Source organism: Cheilinus undulatus, linkage group 5 (assembly GCF_018320785.1).
Source record: "Cheilinus undulatus linkage group 5, ASM1832078v1, whole genome shotgun sequence".
NCBI classification, from domain to species: domain Eukaryota; kingdom Metazoa; phylum Chordata; class Actinopteri; order Labriformes; family Labridae; genus Cheilinus; species Cheilinus undulatus.
This window is the reverse complement of record NC_054869.1, coordinates 1,993,014-2,013,078: the sequence shown is the minus strand read 5'-3', so window position 1 is coordinate 2,013,078 and position 20,065 is coordinate 1,993,014. Positions and strand designations below refer to the sequence as shown.

General features: G+C 41.3%; 1 protein-coding gene across 1 annotated transcript; it reads left to right on the top strand.

The window, feature by feature from the left end:
* Positions 1-12,739: 12,739 nt before the first annotated feature.
* Positions 12,740-15,761, top strand: ankrd34bb (ankyrin repeat domain 34Bb). The gene is made up of 2 exons (XM_041786910.1): positions 12,740-12,942; positions 14,339-15,761. The coding sequence occupies exons 1-2, from the start codon at positions 12,740-12,742 to the stop codon at positions 15,759-15,761; spliced, it is 1,626 nt and encodes a 541-aa protein (XP_041642844.1).
* The last annotated feature ends 4,304 nt before the right edge of the window (positions 15,762-20,065 follow it).

Below are 20,065 nucleotides of genomic sequence, written 5' to 3'. Positions count from 1 at the left end.
CCTCACCTCATCACTTATGCCTCATCACAGAAAAAAATCAGTCTCGATGTCGTTGTGAATGTATTTGGCATTTGATGGGTCGTTGTCTAACTTTTTCTTTACCACTGGATCATGATGGTGACTAAAATGGTGGCGCAGATGGACGCAGCGGCTCAGAGCTCCTTCATTCAGTGTTCTTTTTGTCTGTTTTTGTTCGTTTATTCTTTTGTTTCAACCACAGTCTGTCGGGCAAACATCTCCTACAGCCAACAAGACCTCATTCTGGGAACACAGAGAACAGGGACTGTTACAACAGTTTCTCCACTCCCACAACATTCCAGCGGACATAGCTAGGACACCAGGCTCTCCACGGTTCGTAATACCGGTGAAGAAGAGGAAATGGTGTCGTCGGGACAGAAAGCAGAGAAGGGGCTGCAGAGCCGGCGCGTGGGAGAGGCTAAGGAAAACCCCCGCTCCCCAGCCTTTTCCTCACCAACGCCAGGTCCATTGTGAACAAAATGAGGCTACAGCTGGAAGACAACAGACTCATCAGGGACTGCTCCGCTCTGATCATCTCAGAGTCATGGCTTCAGCCAGCAATCCCCAACACCGCTGTGGAGCTAACATCCTGTACCGCCATGACAGAAACCAGGACTCACAGAAACAACGAGGTGGGGGTCTCTGCATTTATATTAGCGACAGATGGGCTAATAACACTAAGACTGTGTACAGTCACTGTTCTCCAGACTTAGAACATCTGACAGTCCAATATGCAGACCTTAATTTCTACATCGTGAGTTCTCATCAGCTGTTCTGATCACAGCAGTGTATATAGCTCCCGATGCTAAGGCTAACTCAGCTCTTAGCCTTCTACATAGCGTTGTTAGCACCCAGCTAAATAAATATCCAGAGGCAACACATGTAATAGTGGGGGATTTCAATCACGTAGACTTAAAAGTAGCGTTTCTTAAGTTCCATCAGCATGTGAACTGTGCCACATGTGGAAAAAACCTACTAGATAAAGTCTACTCCAAAATCAAACAGGGATACAGGGCCAGTCAGACCACATATCTCTGTTTATGTTACCAGCCTACACCCCCCTCAGGAAAAGAGACCCCCCCACCTCAAAAATCATCAAGACATTGGCCTGATGGCGCCTCCTCACAGCTGCAGGACTGTTTTGAAAACACAGACTAAAGCATCTTTGAGTACCAAGACCTGGAGGAGTACACAACATCTGTACTCTCGTACATCCAGTACTGCACAGACACAGTCACCAAGGACAAACGCATCCGGGTGTATTCCAACCAAAAACCCTGGATGGCAGGACAGGTCAGGATCCTGCTGAAGAACAGGAACATTGCCTTCTGGCCCCGTGACATGGAACTGTACAGTGTAGCCAGGGCAGACCTGAAAAGGGGCATCCGACAGGCCAAACAGGACTACAAAAACAAAACTGAGGACCACCTCCAGAGCAACAACTCGAGGCAGGTATGGCAAGGGGTCCAGAATATCATGAACTACAAATCCAGACCCAATGTTGTGGATGGCGATGCTGCACTGGCAGAAGAGCTGAACAGACAACATCAGAAGCAGCTCCATCTCATCCAACAGCCAACACCAGCCACTCCTTCATGGTGGAGGAACATGACGTGAGGCATGTACTAAGAAAATTAAATCCCAGGAAAGCAGCAGGACCTGATGGCATCCCTGGCAGGGTGCTAAAAGACTGTGCAGACCAGCTCAGTGGGGTCTTTATAAAGATATTCAACCTGTCCTTAGCTCAGGTCACCATCCCACCTTAAGTCCGCAACTATCATCCCTGTCCCAAAAAAGACCCCCATCAGCAGCCTAAATGACTTCCAGCCAATTGCTCTCACTCCAGTTATAATGGAATGCTTCAAGAAACTGATCAGAAGCCACATCATCCAAGGACTTCCACCCACATTTGACCCTCACCAGTTTGCATATAAGGAAAACAGATCAACAGAGGACGCCATCGCCATAGCCCTCCACACCACCCTGACCCATATAGAAAAAAAAAAACAGTTATGCCAGGCTTTTTTTCATTGACCTCAGCTCGGCATTTAACACAATCATCCCTAGCAGACTGGTATCGAAACTAAACAACCTCTGCCTCCCACACTTAGACTTCCTCAGTGACCGACCACAGAGAGTCAGAGTAGGGCCCCACCTCTCTACAGCACTCAGCCTCAACACCAGCTCCTCACAAGGATGTGTACTGAGCCCCCTGCTTTACACTCTCTACACACATGACTGCACCCCCACCCACCCCGGCAACTCCACTGTGAAGTACTCAGACACGATGGTGGCCAGGCTCATCTCAGGGGGAGATGAATCTGCATACAGGGATGAGGTAAAAAAAAAACTGTCATCGTGGTGCAGCATCAGCAACCTGGTCCTCAACACAACTAAGACTAAAGAAATAATAGAGGACTTCAGGAGAAACAGATCTGATCCTCAGCCCATACACATCAAGGGGGACTGTGTGGAGAGGGTCTCTGACTTCAAGTTCCTGGGCCTGACCTGGAAAACCAACACCACAGCGCTGATCAAAAAGGCACAGCAGCGACTCCACTTCCTGAGGGTCATGAAGAACAATGCCCTGCCAAGGAGCTGCTGGTGTCCTTTTACAGATGCTCCATTGTAAGTGTACTGGCATACTGCATCCCAGTGTGGTTCTCCATCTCCTTAGAGGAGCTGTTCAGGAAGGCCCTGGGCATCCTGAAGGACTCATCCCACCTCATCACCTATTCCAACTGCTACCCTCAGGAGGACGGTTCAGGACAATAAGAAGCAAAACTAACAGACTGACAAACAGCACCTATCCCAGAGCAGTTTCAATATTAAATGATAATTGCACTAAATGGAACTGCTCGTGCACTGAATGGAAATGCGCACAATTTCATTGTACTTGTGTACAATGACAATAAAGACCCTGATTCTGATTCTGTTAATATAAAAAATAATCCAGTTACATACAGAAGCTCACGAAAATTTCCTCTGTTTGCTGACTTCTCACCCTCACTGTGGCCTCTCTGTACAATCCCCTGGCAAGCTGTGTAGCGTAAACTTTCCACCACCCCATTCATGTAACGTTGGTTCTCCATAACCAAAGCTGAATGCCCCTTGTCTAGCATGTTTGCTATCTTCGAGCCACTTGTCTGAGTTTGCTTAAACTCACTCCATGTCTCCATGTCTCCATGGCAAATTTATGTCTCATACTTTCATGATGGCTCTTCAGAGATGCAGAAGCCTTTCACCAGTTATGAAATCCATTGCTAGTAAAAGCTGGCTCCATGTGAAATCCGTGGCTCTGTTTCAAGAGATGCCGACAGGCAAAGCAGAACGCTGCATCACTGTATTCCAGCCATATGAACTGATCCATCCAGCTTCTGTTAAAACTCCTCTGTTGGTTGCCGAACGGCCTTGGAGGGTATTTTTGTTGTCCAGGCCGCCTTGGACCCTCGCATGGCTGAGAGCTAATGTCATCTGCACGGCCAGACTTGTCAGTGGAGAGCGTTGGCAGTTGCCCTTCTTCATTCTCATCCTCATCCTCTTCTTGGTCCTACTCGGTTCCTGGCACCTTAAAATTTCCATCAGCCACCAAAACAAAGCAAGCCTGACTTGCTTCCCCACCGTCTGAAGCCATTTTATCCAAGCGTGCACGTTTGTGATAAACAAAACAATCCATCTTGGCACTGTACACACCTCAGTCAAGCTAGCAAAAACTTTGTGCACTAGCTTAAGAGAAGCGTAGGGTCAAAGGTTACACGAGTGCTGCACCATTGGCTGATTTTAATCATGAGCATATTTCGGCTGTGTTAAAGTGTTCATTTTTTTGTCTGGATCTGAATGTGTGTACCTAATGTAAATAAATGGGGGTGCTATGGGAGTGCTTTGACAATCCAAGGGGTAGCTGGAGCACCCCCAAGCTCCTCCCTGGCACCGCCTATGCTTTTCATCCAATTTTGTCCATTTTACATCAACCTGTATTATTGTCTTTGGATTTCCTTTGCCCTTATTTGCAATTTTTGCCCCTTTTTTCTTTCTTGCCACTTTCAATCCATTTTTACTGCTTTATCCCATTTTTGCCACTTGTTTTTGCCCTTTTCACAATTTTGCCACTTTTATCCTGTTTTTTTTTTTTTTTTGCTGTTTGCATTTTTTCACCTTTTTTTTGCCTTTAAATGCCTCTTTTCCCCCATTTTTGCCACTCTATGCTGCTTTTTTCCCATTTGAGTCACTTTCCACTTATTTTTTGCCATGTTTCTGTCATTTTTTGACCTTTTTTGCCACTTTAAAATTATTTTTATTGCTTCTTTAACCCATTTTTGCCACTTTTCACCACTTAGATTGTGGCTCATGCAAAGACATTTTTTCAACAATTTGGCTCTTTGGTTGAGCAGGGTTGAGTAACGTTGCTTTAATCACTCGCTAGTGTGTGCAACCTACTCTCTGCAATCTGCAAACAAATGGCACAATATGATGTGCTGTGTGCACGTTAAATTTAAATTTTGCATGTAACTGTTGAGTCTTTTCTTCCTGTAAACTTCAATGGAGAGCAGAAGAGTCCAAAATAACCCTGCCTCTGTGGGAGTTTTCACATTAGGCACCTTTAACAACCCTCATGGTGCAGTTTAAACAAAAGCCTACAGATGGCAGCAGTCCTGAAACTGCAAGATGCAGCACATGCCTTCCACACCAAAAAATGTTGGTACTCACACTGGTACCATGGATCATAGTCTCTGCCAGCAGGCTAAAAGCAATGCAAGCGGTGTAAAACACAAGATAAATACAGCATCAGTCTTCATCATCACGTAGCACCAGGCTGATTAGCAGTTAGCAACAGCTAGGCTCACTGGGCTAATCTGACCAACACTGAATGAGGCCGTTGAGTCAAAATTGACCTCAACTTTAAATGGAACCAGGAGATCATAATCAGCGCTCTGTGATTTATATGAGCCAAGCAGCGGCGCCAATAACGAAGACTTCAGACAGCAGCTTCAGACAGTCCAAACATCCTTTAATCCATCCATCACAGAAACTGCTGTGTTTATTCAAAAGTAAGTCATTCCTACAAACGCAGATGGGCTTATAGCAAATGAAACCAGTAGTAATGTCAAAAAGGGGAGAGAAGTGACAAAAAGAAGTGGCTAAAATGGGCTTAAAGCGGCAAACACTGGGAGAAAGGTGGCAGATGGTAAAAGTGGTCCAAAAGTGGCAAAAATGTGGAGAAAAATGAGTGAAAAATGACTTAAATTGGCAAAAATCTGAAAAAAGGTGGGAAAAATGGGCGTAAAGCATCAAAAAGTTCCAAATGTGAAATTAGTGGCCTTTAATTGCAAAAGGCAGGGCGAAAGGCGAAAAGTGGCAAAAAAGGTGAGAAAAGGGGCAAAAAAATTGCAAAAAGCTGGATAAAAGTGTCAAAAATGGGCTAAAAGCAGTAAAAATGGAATTAAATTAGCATAAAATTACAAATAAGGGCCATGGAAACATGCAGACAAAAATAGAAATTGACAATTAAAGCCTACTGTATAAGTGTGGGAAACATACTGATTAATGTTACCTGCAATGGATAATTTCTGAGGTAAAGTTTTCCTTTTTTTTAAGGTTTTCTTTGGGAATAATGTTTCAAATGAAGACATAAAAGAGTCACAAATCAAAACAGAGCCTCCAGTGGTCCGCCTCTAACACCAAGCCTGACCTCCTGGACTTTGGGGGCATTGGGCAAAAAACCAGACCTTGAATTCTCAAACAATGAACTCCAGCCCCCCTCCTTAGTCCAGGAGATAAAGGCAGCTTTTTGTAAAGTATCTCTACTGAACCCTTTTGTCCTGGCAGAGTTATTTTTGAGCAAAGAGACTCTTTTCAAGTCTTTACTGTTAAACTGAGCTGTGTGATTTTAGCCAGTGTATCCTAAAGATTTCCATCTTAGTAATATTAATAATAATATTGCTGTGTTTTTTAAATGAAGGAGCATCTCTGGCCTCTGTGAGAAGAATGATTAAATGTTAAGGAATGACATTTCCTCCACGGCCTTGCTCATTTATTATTCTGTCTGTGTTGGTGCTGGTTGAAGGCCAGGCCTGACCCTCAAACAAGCTCTCTGCTGGGGGGTGGAGGGAACGTTTGAATGTCACCCTGCAGAAAAGGCTGTACGCTGAGCTCCAAACCTGCAGCTCTTCACACATTAGGTACAGTACAGCTCACACAGGATCTATTATGGCAGTGGTTCTCAAATGTGTGGCAAGGAACACCGGCGTAAACACCATGCCTTATTACTAAAGCAAAGCATGTACGAGAGGCAGTTTTGGATGGGTTTAAGCCGGGTGTGCCTTAAGGATTTGGCTTAGTTCAGGTGTGCCTTGATCAAAAACGTCTGAAAATTGCTGTATTATAGCAACGTACAGCGAATGATCAGAGGATTTAAGCTCTGGTCACGCACAAACTCCTAGAACATCTCAGGATTGTTCTGGATGAGCTGCATTTATGAGTTCAGAAAGCTTTTTTTCATGTGTTAACCCTGGAAAAAATTAGCAAAAATTGCAATAAGGCCAATGGAAACATATAGAGAAAAAATAAAGGTTGCCAACTGAAGCCAACTGAAACAAAGTGATTAATGTGACTTGCACTGGATAATTTCTGAGGTCCAAGTTTCCCTTTTTAAGGTTTTCTGGGGGAATAATATTTTAAATGAAGACATAAAAGAGCCACGTGTGTACTCGTTGAGTATCACTGATCTAGAAGTTGATTTATTTCAGTAATTCCATTCAAAAAGACAAACATATATCAGAAAGATTCATTCCACTCAGACTGATGTATTTCAAATGTCTATTGCTTTTGATTTTGATGATTATGGCTGACAGCGGATGAAAACCCCAAATTCAGAAAATTAGAAGAGAACATAAAACCAATAAAAAATATTTTTAACTCAGAAATGTTGGACTACTGACAAGTATGAACATGTACATCCCTCAGGGCTCCTTTCACATAAATTACTGCAGCAATGCCTGCATGGCATGGAGGCGATCAGCCTGTGGCACTGCCCAGGCTGCTCTGGCCTTCAGCTCCTCTGTGTTGTTGGCTCTGGTGTCTCTCATCTTCCTCTTCACAATACCCAGTAAATCCCTTTATGGGGTTCAGGTCAGGTCAATATGCTGGCCAATCGCCACAGGACCATGGTCCTTGGACCAGGTACTGGTACTTTTGCCAGGTGCCAAGTCCTGATGGAAAATGAAATCAGCATCTCCATAAAGCTTGTCAGCAGAAGTGCTCTAAACTTCCTGGTACACAGCTGCACTGACCTTTGACCTGATAAAACACACAATGCTAAATGTTCTTTCATCTGAAAAGAGGACTTTGGACCAGTCCAGTCCTGCTTGTCCTTAGTTCCCTGGTTCAGAGTGGTTTGACACAAAGTCTTTGACAGCTGTAGTCCATGTCCTGGATCAGTCTGTGCGTAGTGGCTCTTGAAGCACTGACTCCAGCCTCAGTCCACAAATGGGCTTCGTTTCACAACGAGGCTGCGGTCACTCCTGCTGCCGGTGCTCCTTTTTTAACTCTTTTTTTTCCCTCCATTCAACTTTCCATGAACATGTTTGGAAACAGCACTCTGTGAACAGCCAGCTCCTTCAGCGATAACCCTCTGTGTCTTACCCTCCATGTGCAGGGTGATCGTCTTCTGGACTTGGTCTGCTCAGCAGTCTTCCCCATGATTGTCTAACTACTGATCCAGACTGAGGGACTATGTAGACCAGTGATACTCACCATGTAGCTCTAGAGCTTAATTTGAAATATTATCCCCCAGAAAATCTTCAGAAGGGAAACTTTGACCTCAGAATTATCCATTGCAGGTCACATTGATCAGTTTGTTTCACTTGGCTTGAATTGGCAACCTTTATTTTTTCTTCAGTATATTTCCATTGGCCTTACTGCAATTTTTTCCTTTTCCCCCCCTTTTTTTTTGCCAATTTTTAATCCATTTTCACTGCTTTAAGCCTGCTTCTGACTCTTGTTTTGCTACTTTTTGCCCATTGTTGTCACTTTTATCCCATGTTTGCCACTTTTTCCCCATTTTTTTGCTTCTTTTGCCCTGCTTAATGCAATTTACATTTTTTTTCTACTTATTTGCCACTTTCTGCCCAGTGGCAAAAAAATGGGATTAAAGTGTCAAAAAGGGGGAAAAAGTGTCAAAAAGAAGTTGCAAAAATAGGAAAAAAAAGGCATGTAATGGCAATGGTAGCTTAAATGGGCAAGAAGTGTAAAAGATGTTGTGGAAAAGGGCAAAATGGGAAAAAGGTGACAAAAAGAAGAGGCCAAAATTTGGGAAAAAAGAAACAAGTTAATAAATTAAGTTACAAGTGGCAAAAATGGTCAAAAAGCAGCAAAGATGGGTGAGAAGTGACATAAAAATTAACCACAGATGGCAAAAAATGGTCCAAAAGTTGCAAAAACATGGCAAAAAAATGGGTGAAAAGTGACTAAAATGGACAAAGTGCAAAAATGGGTAAAAGAATAGGAAACAAGCTATGCTTTGTAATGGCAAAACGTAGCTTAAATGGACAAAAAGTGGTGAAAAAATTGTGAACAAAAGCAAAAATGGGGGAAAAAAAGTGGCAAAAAGAAGAAAAATTTGTTGGCAAAAATTTGTGAAGAAATGAACTAGTGGTGTTTAATGGCAAAAGGTAGCTTATATGGATGAAAAGTGGCAAAAGAGCTAAAAAAAGGACACAAATGGAAAAAAGTGGAAAATATGGGGGGAAAGTGTCAAAGAAGTGGCAAATTGGGCAAAAAAAAATAGGAAAAAGGGTATTTAATGGCAAAAATAGGTGAAAAGTGGTAAAACTTGTGAAAATGGCAAAAAAAAAGTTTCTCTTTTTTAAGGTTTTCTGAGGGAATGATTTTTAAAATTAGGACATAAAAGAGCCACTGTTGAGTAGGGGAGAATGGGGTGATTTGTGCCAATGGGGAAGTAGTGCCACCCCTTGTTTCTAGAAAACTATAGAAGAAATTGGTCATGTGACCACATATTTTTGAAGAGCTATCTATTTTACTCATTCTGCATAAAAGGGAGACACATGGCATGAGAGATAAGCACATTTTAGCTCAAAAAACTGTTTTTTGCCTTCCAAAGTAAAATTTCAATGATCAAGGTTTTTTGATTGTTGTGTCTGAACAATTACAGACAAGTTTGAAAACATTTCACACATGTTTTAGTGCTTTAGTAGGCTACACAATGAGTCTATACTGTTAGCATGACGTTAGCTCTAAACCGCTGGATCATGCTAGTTTTTCAAAATGGTGGGGCTGGGGTGATTTGTGCCAAAGGGCCTGGGTTAAGTTGTGCCAGTGGCACACCCACAAACCCAGACCCACAGACACACCCAAACCCTGAAACCCACACAACCAGACCCAAATACCCACAAATCCAGACCCACACATGCAGACGCACACACCCAGAGACACAAATCCAAGACCAACAGACCTAGACCCTGAGCCACACACCTTCTCACCCAGTCCCACACACCCAGACACACACTGACACACCCACCCTAACAAATCCACACACCAAGACCTACACACCTAGAACCCAACAAAGAAGGGCCAAGAACAGTTGGAGAAGTGAGGAGACGGGCCTCATCAGTGTTTGATTTACCTGCCATTTGTTTAATTCAGCTAACACTGATTTCAGTTTTGAGTTTGCTCTGTTATTAAAGAGCAGTTTTATTCAGTTTTTAAGCGGCCTAAGTCACAATGAGATGTTCAGAAATTGGTCTAAATCATTTTATTCGTATATGTTACATAATTGACAGACAGCATTCTACGTATGCCAACAGACATCTATTGCCAAAGCCTTTTGGCCTGAAATGATTCACAAATATCATATAATGTGTATTTAGGTTTTCTGTGTTTTCCCAAAAACTAGAAAATATGACTTATGCCAATAGTTTAATAGGGTGATGGTATCTAAATAAAACTTAAAGGAGTAATTTTGTATTGAATTTGTCTTGCTTTTATATAGTGTTACAGTTTATGAGATTAAAATGTTCTGTTTTACTTCAATAATCTTCAATAATGACTGGCACAATTTACCCCAATGTATTCTTCCCAAAGGCATAACTCATCCCCCACCGGGGGCAAGTTGTGCCACGAGACCACTTTTTTTCTGAAAGCTATATTTCTTAACCAGTTTATTTCAGATCCAAAGTTATTGTTCCCAGGGATGCACCACATCCTGAAATATATGTACATACTTAAGTTGGAGGCATTACTGTCATGGCCTCACTTTAAAGTCACTTTGAGTAAAAACTGGCACAACTCCCCCCACTCTCCCCTATCACTGATGTTGAGGTTTTGTGGATACGAGGCTTTAGATCTTCTAGTTGATTCCACTTAAATTGCACCAAAGACCATCTCCCCAAGTAGGCCCCAGGCCCGGTATGTTTGCATGTACTCCGACCAAACTGAACCAGACTTTGGGCTCAAGTGTACTTGGATCCAGGACTAGACCCCTTAGAGGGAAAGCACCTTAAATTAAGCAGTTCACATCCATTTCTCCACTTTCAAAATGAAAGTGCTAGAAATTCACTTCATTGACACCAAGCATGTGAAGAAAAGTTTCTGATACTCTGTTAGCTGTTAGGACCTGTGCCACCAGCAGGAGGACGTTTCTAGTTCCTTTCTGTGTGGATGTTAAACCTCAGTGATCCTCCGTGATGTGAAACTGGAGCATAAACATGTCTCTGTAATCAAGACCTCAGCTGATATGTGGATAAGAAACACAAGGACGCTCACACAAAAGGCTTCAGGAGTGAAAACAAGCAGGATGTCCTGATGGCTGGAGACAGAAGACAAAGGTCTGCTGCTTCACATCCTCTCAGCAGCTGCTCTGATTATTGGGTTTATGTGCAGTTTATGAATGCATCATCATCATCCTCTCAGGATGTCATCACTGTGAGCGCAAAGAGCTGCAGAATAACGCTGCAAAATACAAGACAGTATAGCAACATATGTCAGAAACAGAACCCTGAGTCTGAAGATGCAGCCCTCTGTTTGATGGTGCGGCGTGTGTGGTATGGGTCGGGACGTCATACTACATCTTACCCACAGAACAGTATTTCTTTTGGTCTGGTAGGGTCCAAGTGAGCTGACCCAGTTCTACAATGTGGCATGAAGACTCTATCGGCCACTGACTGGTCTGACACGATCGTCAGTGTGGTGAGTGGGATTTCTGATGTGGGAATCTAACTCTCCTGTATTTTTCAGTAGAGGTTTGTCTCACTGCTTGAGTCAGTCCCATGTTCTCACCTGTTCCAGACACTTTTCCAGATGTTGCTTACTGTATGTATACTGGTAGAGACCAGGCCTGGATCTGAGTAGACCTGACCTGACTCAGGTAAACACGTAGTTGGGTTGAAAATCTGAGACAACCATGGCAACCACTCAGGTCAACATTTGTTTATGCTCCTTGTGGACTAAAGATATGTTTTTTTTCTCATTATTTTGAAATGCCATCAACGACCCTCTACCTACGTCCACATCTACAGCTGAAAGGATGAAACCGGCCCGTGCCGCATCGATATGACGGTTTTATTGAGACCAGTGGGCAAGGTTCAGTTCACATCTTCTATGTCAGTGATACTCAACATGTGGCTCTTTTGTGTCTTTATTTGAAATATTTTTCCCCCAGAAAACCTTAAAAAGGGGAAACTTTAACCTCAGAAAGTAAACATTTCAGGTCCCATTCTTGTACAGTTGGCTTAAATTGTCAACCTTTATTTTTTGTCTGTATATTTCTATTATTTGCAATTTTTCCCCTTTTTTGCCACTTTTAATTAATTTTTTTCAGCTTTTTAAGCCCAAGTTTGCCACTTTTTTTGCCCCTTTTCACCATTTTTCTTTTTGTCCTGCTTAATACTATTTTCATTTTTTCCCCTTTTGGCCATGTTTTGCCCCTTCTCACCCAGTTAAGCTGCCTTTTTCCATTGAATGCCACTTATTCCCCATTTTTGCCACTTTTGTCCATTTTTGTCTCTTTTCACTCATTTTTGCCACATTTTCACTGTTTTTGACCCATTTCGACACCTGTAACTTGTTTTTTAAAACAAATTTCTGCCATTTTTCACTAGTTTTTTCCTTGTTTATCCTGCTTTTTGCTATTTTCAATTTTTCCTTCTTTTTCCATTTTTCCTTCACATTTTAGTAACTCATTTTTTGCCACGTTGTACTGTTTTTTTTTACCATTTTTGTCACCTGTAAGTTATTTTTTAATCAATTTTTGCCATTTTTTCTCCCCATTTTTTGCCACTTCTTTGCTGCTTTTTGACCATTTCGCCCCTTAACGTATTTTTATTGCCACTTTAACCCATTTTCACCACTTAGATTTTGGCTCTTGCAAAGGTTTTTTTTTTTTTTTTAACAATTTGGCTCTTTGATTGAGCAGGGTTGAGTGACACTGTTCTATGTATTTTGCCCAAGACTACACCTTCATTTCCATCAAACTTTGCACAGTGCACTGGTACGATCAGCTGTGTTCTCACTGACCGTATAAACCAGACTTTGGACTCAAGTGTACCTGGATCGCTGATGTGAATCGTGACATATGTGCCCACCTGACAATCTACTCTTGAGAATTCAGTGTTTCTCTTTCTCTGTTTCCAGGAAGTAGACGGCGTTTGGATGATCCAGTGAATCAAAGAGACTGAAGCTGGATTAACTGGAAGTTGAGATCCTCATGATGGACGAGTCAACAGAAGTCCGAACTGACGGCAACTCTCTGCTGAAGGCTGTCTATTTGTCTCGTCTACGTCTGACCCGCCTTCTTTTGGAGGGCGGGGCCTACATAAATGAGAGCAATGAACAGGGTGAGACACCGCTAATGGTGGCCTGCAAGACCCACCATACAGATTCTCAGAGTGTACCGAAGCAGAAGATGGTCCGGTATGTTCTATCAGGATACTCCTTTGGTTCTTTAAGGCTGTTTACACCTTTCATTAACACATCAGGCCATTTATTAGCCACTTTCACATTTTATTTTACTTGATTTCTTTTTTTTTTGTTTTCTTTACCGGTCATGTTATTTTAACCAACTGCTCTCATGACATTTAAACTCAAGGTCATTTTAGCTACTAGCTAGTTTGGAAAGGTAAAAAGCTTTTCAGGCAGGGTCGTCAAACTCAGTCACAGCAGGGGCCGAAATCTGAATTTAGGTCTGACCTGAGGGCCTAACAGGGTCAAGATTTAACCAAAAACTGTCAACCATGTTTTCACAGGTAATTCAATTTTGGGGAAATTAAACAGTGATGATAAATGATTAAGATTTTTAATTTAAAAAAAATCAAAATGATTTGATATCATAGTATCAATGTTACTGTGTGTCCATGTTAAATGCATGCTAAATAAATAAATAAATGGGTTTAAAAGCTCAAAATCTAAGATAAAAAGCCAACTTGATCAGTCCTAAAGGTCAAAATACAAAATTAAAAGTCAAAGTAAGGTTTTTAAAAGGTAAATATATGAGATAAATTGCAAAATCAAGAGTTTAAAAAGTCAAAATAGAAGACGAAATTCAAAACTGTGACTCTAAAAGGTCAAATATGAGATAAAATTCTTGATCAGGTGTTTAAAAAGTGAAAATATGGGATTAAAAGTCAAAGTTGGGATTTTAAAAGGTCAAGATTTGATTTAAAATGAAATCCTGTGAATCTCAAAGGTCACAATATGAAGAAAAGGCCAGACTTATGAATTTTAAGGGTCAAAATATGAAATAAAACTTTGAAATCTTAAGTTTCAGTCACAATCTTGGGATGCAAAATGAAAATACGAAATGAAAACACAAATTAATTTCTTTCCCTCATTCCTGACTTTTTATCTTATTATTTCTACTCTCTACTTTTTCAGATTTTTGTGACAAGGATTTTTTTTTATCTTCAAGGTTACATTTACATTTTTACACTGCAGGAAATCTGCAGACCTCATAGCAGCAGGCCAGTTCTTATTAAGATGTGATCTTGCGGGCTGGGTAAAACTGCAATGCAAGCCTCATTTGGCGCCCGGGCCTTGAGTTTGACACCCATGTTTTTAAGAAAATATTAACATGTTCCGTTTTGCTCAGCAGAAAAAGGTTTATTTTACTTATTAAGCTTAGGTTTACTTTTTGTGCTCTTGCAGCCATGCCCTCCAAGGCTGTCTGACAGGAAAGATTAGATTAGATTTATTGAAAACATACATACGTGTGAAATCATGAAGGTGCAAAAAGCCTCTCAGAAGCATGTTTTGTTGTTTAGAATGGCTTGTTTTTCTCCAGATGTTTCACTCTAACCTTTATTCCCAACAGGTATCTTCTAGAAAATGGTGCTGATCCAAACATCCAGGATAAGACGGGGAAAACGGCCCTGATGCACGCATGTCTGGAACAAGCTGGAGCTGAGATTCTGTCCCTTCTTCTGAGCAGTGGAGCTGATCCGACTCTTGAGGATCACACAGGTTTGTCAGCTTTGGTTTACGCTGTCAATTCAGGAAACAGAGACATCCTGAGGGTCCTCCTGGATGCCTGTAAAGCAAAGGGTAAAGAGGTCATCATCATCACCACCAACAAACTGCCGACTGGCCATCAGATGACAAAGCAGTACCTCAATGTCCCTCCACCTCCTGATCTTGAGGACCGAATGCATTACACCTCAGCATCTTCTTGCATGTGGCCCTATGAGTTCCAGCTACGAACTCCTCCACAAGGCTCTTCTGCAAGTGCTTCCCCCCAGCCTGGAAGCCCCCTTCTTGGCCTCAGGGACCCCCAGTGTTTAGGCTCAAGTCCTAGCTTAATTACATCCCGCCCAAGCTCCCCGATCCAACACCCAAGTCCTTTACGTATTCCTGGGGTGGATAAACGCCTTAACCTGCAGAGGTTACAGTCTGAGCAGTGGTCCAAAAGTCCGTCCTTGTTACTCCAGCAGAGCCAGGCCTCATCTTTAACCGAAGAGCCGGCAGAAATAACACCTGAGGAAGAGTTGTCCTTCAGAGTCAATGGACTTGCCTGCCATGGGCGATCTCCAGCTGTCTCACGCCACCACAGCATAGATGTCAAAGACCCATCGGGACTTCTGAGGACATTGGAAAACATGTCAGGAAATGAGATTAGAGGAGGAGGTGGAAGAAGGGTTTTTTGTCGGAAGATGTCCTACGACAGCGCGGCAAGTTCACCTCATTCTGCTTCCCACCCCAACTTGCTCCAAGACTCTCTGCAGAACGTGGTCAGTCGGAGGAACATCGGTATTGACCACTACAGCTCTGATTCTCAGTTACAGCAGTTTGGCAGCCGAGATAATTCCTCTAAGAGTGTTGGTGGGACAGGAGCAGGACCAGAGAAGAACAAGTTGGTCAACAGTGGATCTTCAACTCTGTCAGCGTCCAGGGAGTCGTTGGAGAGCTTTGTCCCAAGACGGGGTGCGACAGGGCTGGAGCGAAGAGGTTCAGGAGCTCTCCTTCTGGATCACATTGCCCATACTCGCCCTGGATACCTCCCTCCTCTCAACCCCCACGCTCCGATACCTGATATCGGGGTCACTTCTTGTGCTTCTTACCCTTTGAGCGGTAGCAGTAAGACATTGAACGGTGTTCTTACCGGGTCAAAGCCTTTTCTACCCTGTGCACCAGTATTCCCCAGGGATCCCAAAACCAAAAAAATGCTGTGGAGGCGCCACTCAATGCAGAGTGAGCAGATCCAACAGCTGGCTGACTTTAAGGAAACGTTTGGCCACTAGAGTTGAATATTGCATGCATCAGGTACGTTTCCTACTGTAACCAGCTCATGTGCACTTTAAGACTAAACAGAGTTGATGTACGGTTTTGTTTTTCTCTTGACTTTAATTTTCTCTCTAATACGATGTTAGAGGTCTATGTCATGAAACTTACAAAATAAATATCAAGAAAATAAACTGTTTTGATTTCAGTGTAAAACTTTTTGCAGTCCCTTGAGAAAACTGAAAAAAATCTCAGCTGACGTTTACCTGTGCATTTGAACAGAGGCTTCAGAGCAGGCTTTTAGGTGTTGACCAGATTACTAGTGGAGCAAACTGCAGAGGCCAGTGGATAGAAGTATAAAACATCTTCTCCACCAAGGTTTCAGTGTGGCTCTGCTCTTGTTTTAATAAATAAATGTGGTCCAGTTCTGATAAAACTAGATTACCTGGCGGCGGCCATTATACCTGCTTACAGTTCAACTTTTCCTTTGATCGCAGATGCTGGAGCAGGGAATGACGTCATAACCAAGTTAAATGTGTTCCATTTACTATGAGCTCGTAACTGGGGCTGTGGGGGTTGCTTTCGACTTTCAAAACTGGAATTCTGTGTTCAGGGCACATTTTTTAAAGAAATATACTTGGAATTTCTGAGCTTCGAGATTAGATAGAACGCACCATAAACGCTTACAATCCCAAACTCATGCCGAGGCAGGAGAAGAGAAGTTTTGAAAAGCTTTCACTGGGGTTCCTTGCTCTTTCTGATAAACAAATATGTGACCAAAGTTGGTAAAAACTCCTGCAGGTCGTCCGAGGTCGTTTTTGAGATTTTTACACATTATGAAAGCATGGATTCCAAGCTTTCAAATGATGTATCATACACCTTAATTTGAGCATATTTTACAAAGATATGCTCATATGAATGTTAACTTCTAGTTCCTGTTTGTTCTGAGAAAAACAGGCTCAAAGTTTCAGGACGTCTCTTACCTTCAGGCAGGCCAGGTAATGGGCGTGAACAATAGAGCCACATTTACATAAAGTCCACCCAAACCAAGCTTCTGAATCGGACTAGTGACGCTCATCAAAATATTCCCACAGGAAATCTGCCTTCATCAAACTTGCCCTGTTGAGTGATCCTGAAGTCATCCCAAGTCTGTTGATAATTCTTGCTGCTTCTTCATCGTCTCTTCTTTTCTTGGCTGCAGGGTGCATCTTGAGGCTTGTTGATAAAGGTGATAACTAGAAACAGCTGTAGTTACGTGCCGAGAGGGGTGGCATTTGAGCCATGCGGTGTTTGTTATTGTCCATCTCAATGGGCGAAACTGGGAACAATCGCAGACTGAGAGGCCAATTATCACCCCGCAGTTTCGCTTTCCCCTCCCCTCAATCTCCCCGCTGAAACTACGAAAAGAGGGCATTTTAAAACACAAAATTAACGCTTTTAAATATCACATTTGTGTTACTTTTTTCATCGAATGAGTAGTTTAAATGTTGGACTTGCATGAAATGAGAAAAAATGAAAAATGATCTTTGTGAAGAAAACAACTTTGTATCAATTTTTCTCAACCACCGGAATGCCGACTTGCAGGAACTTTATCTGGCCTCGGTCACTAATGGTTCATGTGGTCCAGTTCTGCTACTCTATAGCTACGTCCAAGCTAATCACTACATCCTTGTTAGTAAGTTAGTAAGTAAGGGTATCAATAATTAGTATCGATAAGGGTATCAAAAAGGATCAATAAGGTTATTGATAAGAAGTATCAATAAGGGTATCGATAAGGGTATCGATAAAAAGTATCGATAAGGCTATCTAAAAGAGGTATCAATAATGGTATTAACAAGATGTATTAATAAGGGTATCAATAAGAAGTATAAGTAAAAATTGGTATTGATTAAGTTGAGCTGTAATACCGGTATTGATTAGGCTGAGCTGTAATAACAGTATTGATTAAGCTGAGCTGTAATAACAGTATTGATTAGGCTGAGCTGTAATAACAGTATTGACTAGGCTGAACTGTAATAAGAGTATTGATTAGGCTGAGCTGTAATAACAGTATTGACTAGGCTGAACTGTAATAACAGTATTGATTAGGCTGAGCTGTAATAACAGTATTGATTAGGCTGAGCTGTAATAACAGTATTGACTAGGCTGAACTGTAATAAGAGTATTGATTAGACTGAGCTGTAATACCAGTATTGATTAGGCTGAACTGTAATAAGAGTATTGCTTAGGCTGAACTGTAATAAGAGTATTGATTAGACTGAGCTGTAATACCAGTATTGATTAGGCTGAGCTCTAATAACAGTATTGATTAGGCTGAACTGTAATAAGAGAATTGATAAGGCTGAGCTGTAATAACAGTATTGATTAGGCTGAGCTGTAATAACAGTATTGATTAAGCTGAGCTTTAATAACAGTATTGATTAGGCTGAGCTGTAATAACAGTATTGATTAAGCTGAGCTGTAATAAGAGTATTGATTAGGCTGAACTGTAATAAGAGTATTGATTAGACTGAGCTGTAATACCAGTATTGATCAGGCTGAGCTCTAATAACAGTATTGATTAGGCTGAACTGTAATAAGAGTATTGATAAGGCTGAGCTGTAATAACAGTATTGATTAGGCTGAGCTGTAATAACAGTATTGATTAAGCTGAGCTGTAATAAGAGTATTGATTAGGCTGAGCTGTAATAACAGTATTGATTAGGCTGAGCTGTAATAACAGTATTGATTAAGCTGAGCTTTAATAACAGTATTGATTAGGCTGAGCTGTAATGACAGTATTGATTAGGCTGAGCTGTAATAAGAGTATTGATAAGGCTGAGCTGTAATAACAGTATTGATTAGGCTGAGCTGTAATGACAGTATTGATTAGGCTGAGCTGTAATGACAGTATTGATTAAGCTGAGCTGTAATAATAGTATTGATAAGGCTGAGCTGTAATAACAGTATTGATTAAGCTGAGCTTTAATAACAGTTTTGATTAAGCTGAGCTGTAATAAGAGTATTGATTAGGCTGAGCTGTAATAACAGTATTGATTAGGCTGAGCTGTAATAACAGTATTGATTAAGCTGAGCTTTAATAACAGTATTGATTAGGCTGAGCTGTAATACCAGTATTGATTAAGCTGAGCTGTAATAAGAGTATTGATAAGGCTGAGCTGTAATAACAGTATTGATTAAGCTGAGCTTTAATAACAGTTTTGATTAGGCTGAGCTGTAATAACAGTATTGATTAGGCTGAGCTGTAATAACAGTATTGATTAGGCTGAGCTGTAATAACAGTATTGATTAGGCTGAGCTGAGCTGTTATAACAGTATTGATTAGGCTGAGCTGTAATTACAGTATTGATTAGGCTGAGCTGTAATAACAGTTTTGATTAGGCTGAGCTGTAATAACAGTATTGATTAGGCTGAGCTGTAATAACAGTATTGATTAGGCTGAGCTGTAATGACAGTATTGATTAGGCTGAGCTGTAATAACAGTTTTGATTAGGCTGAGCTGTAATAACAGTATTGATTAGGCTGAGCTGTAATAACAGTATTGATTAGGCTGAGCTGTAATGACAGTATTGATTAGGCTGAGCTGTAATACCGGTATTGATTAGGCTGAGCTGTAATAACAGTATTGATTAAGCTGAGCTGTAATAACAGTATTGATTAGGCTGAGCTGTAATAACAGTATTGATTAGGCTGAGCTGTAATAACAGTATTGACTAGGCTGAACTGTAATAAGAGTATTGGTTAGATTGAGCTGTAATACCAGTATTGATTAGGCTGAACTGTAATAAGAGTATTGCTTAGGCTGAACTGTAATAAGAGTATTGATTAGACTGAGCTGTAATACCAGTATTGATTAGGCTGAGCTCTAATAACAGTATTGATTAGGCTGAACTGTAATAAGAGAATTGATAAGGCTGAGCTGTAATAACAGTATTGATTAGGCTGAGCTGTAATAACAGTATTGATTAAGCTGAGCTTTAATAACAGTATTGATTAGGCTGAGCTGTAATAACAGTATTGATTAAGCTGAGCTGTAATAAGAGTATTGATTAGGCTGAACTGTAATAAGAGTATTGATTAGACTGAGCTGTAATACCAGTATTGATTAGGCTGAGCTCTAATAACAGTATTGATTAGGCTGAACTGTAATAAGAGTATTGATAAGGCTGAGCTGTAATAACAGTATTGATTAGGCTGAGCTGTAATAACAGTATTGATTAAGCTGAGCTTTAATAACAGTATTGATTAGGCTGAGCTGTAATAACAGTATTGATTAGGCTGAGCTGTAATAACAGTATTGATTAAGCTGAGCTTTAATAACAGT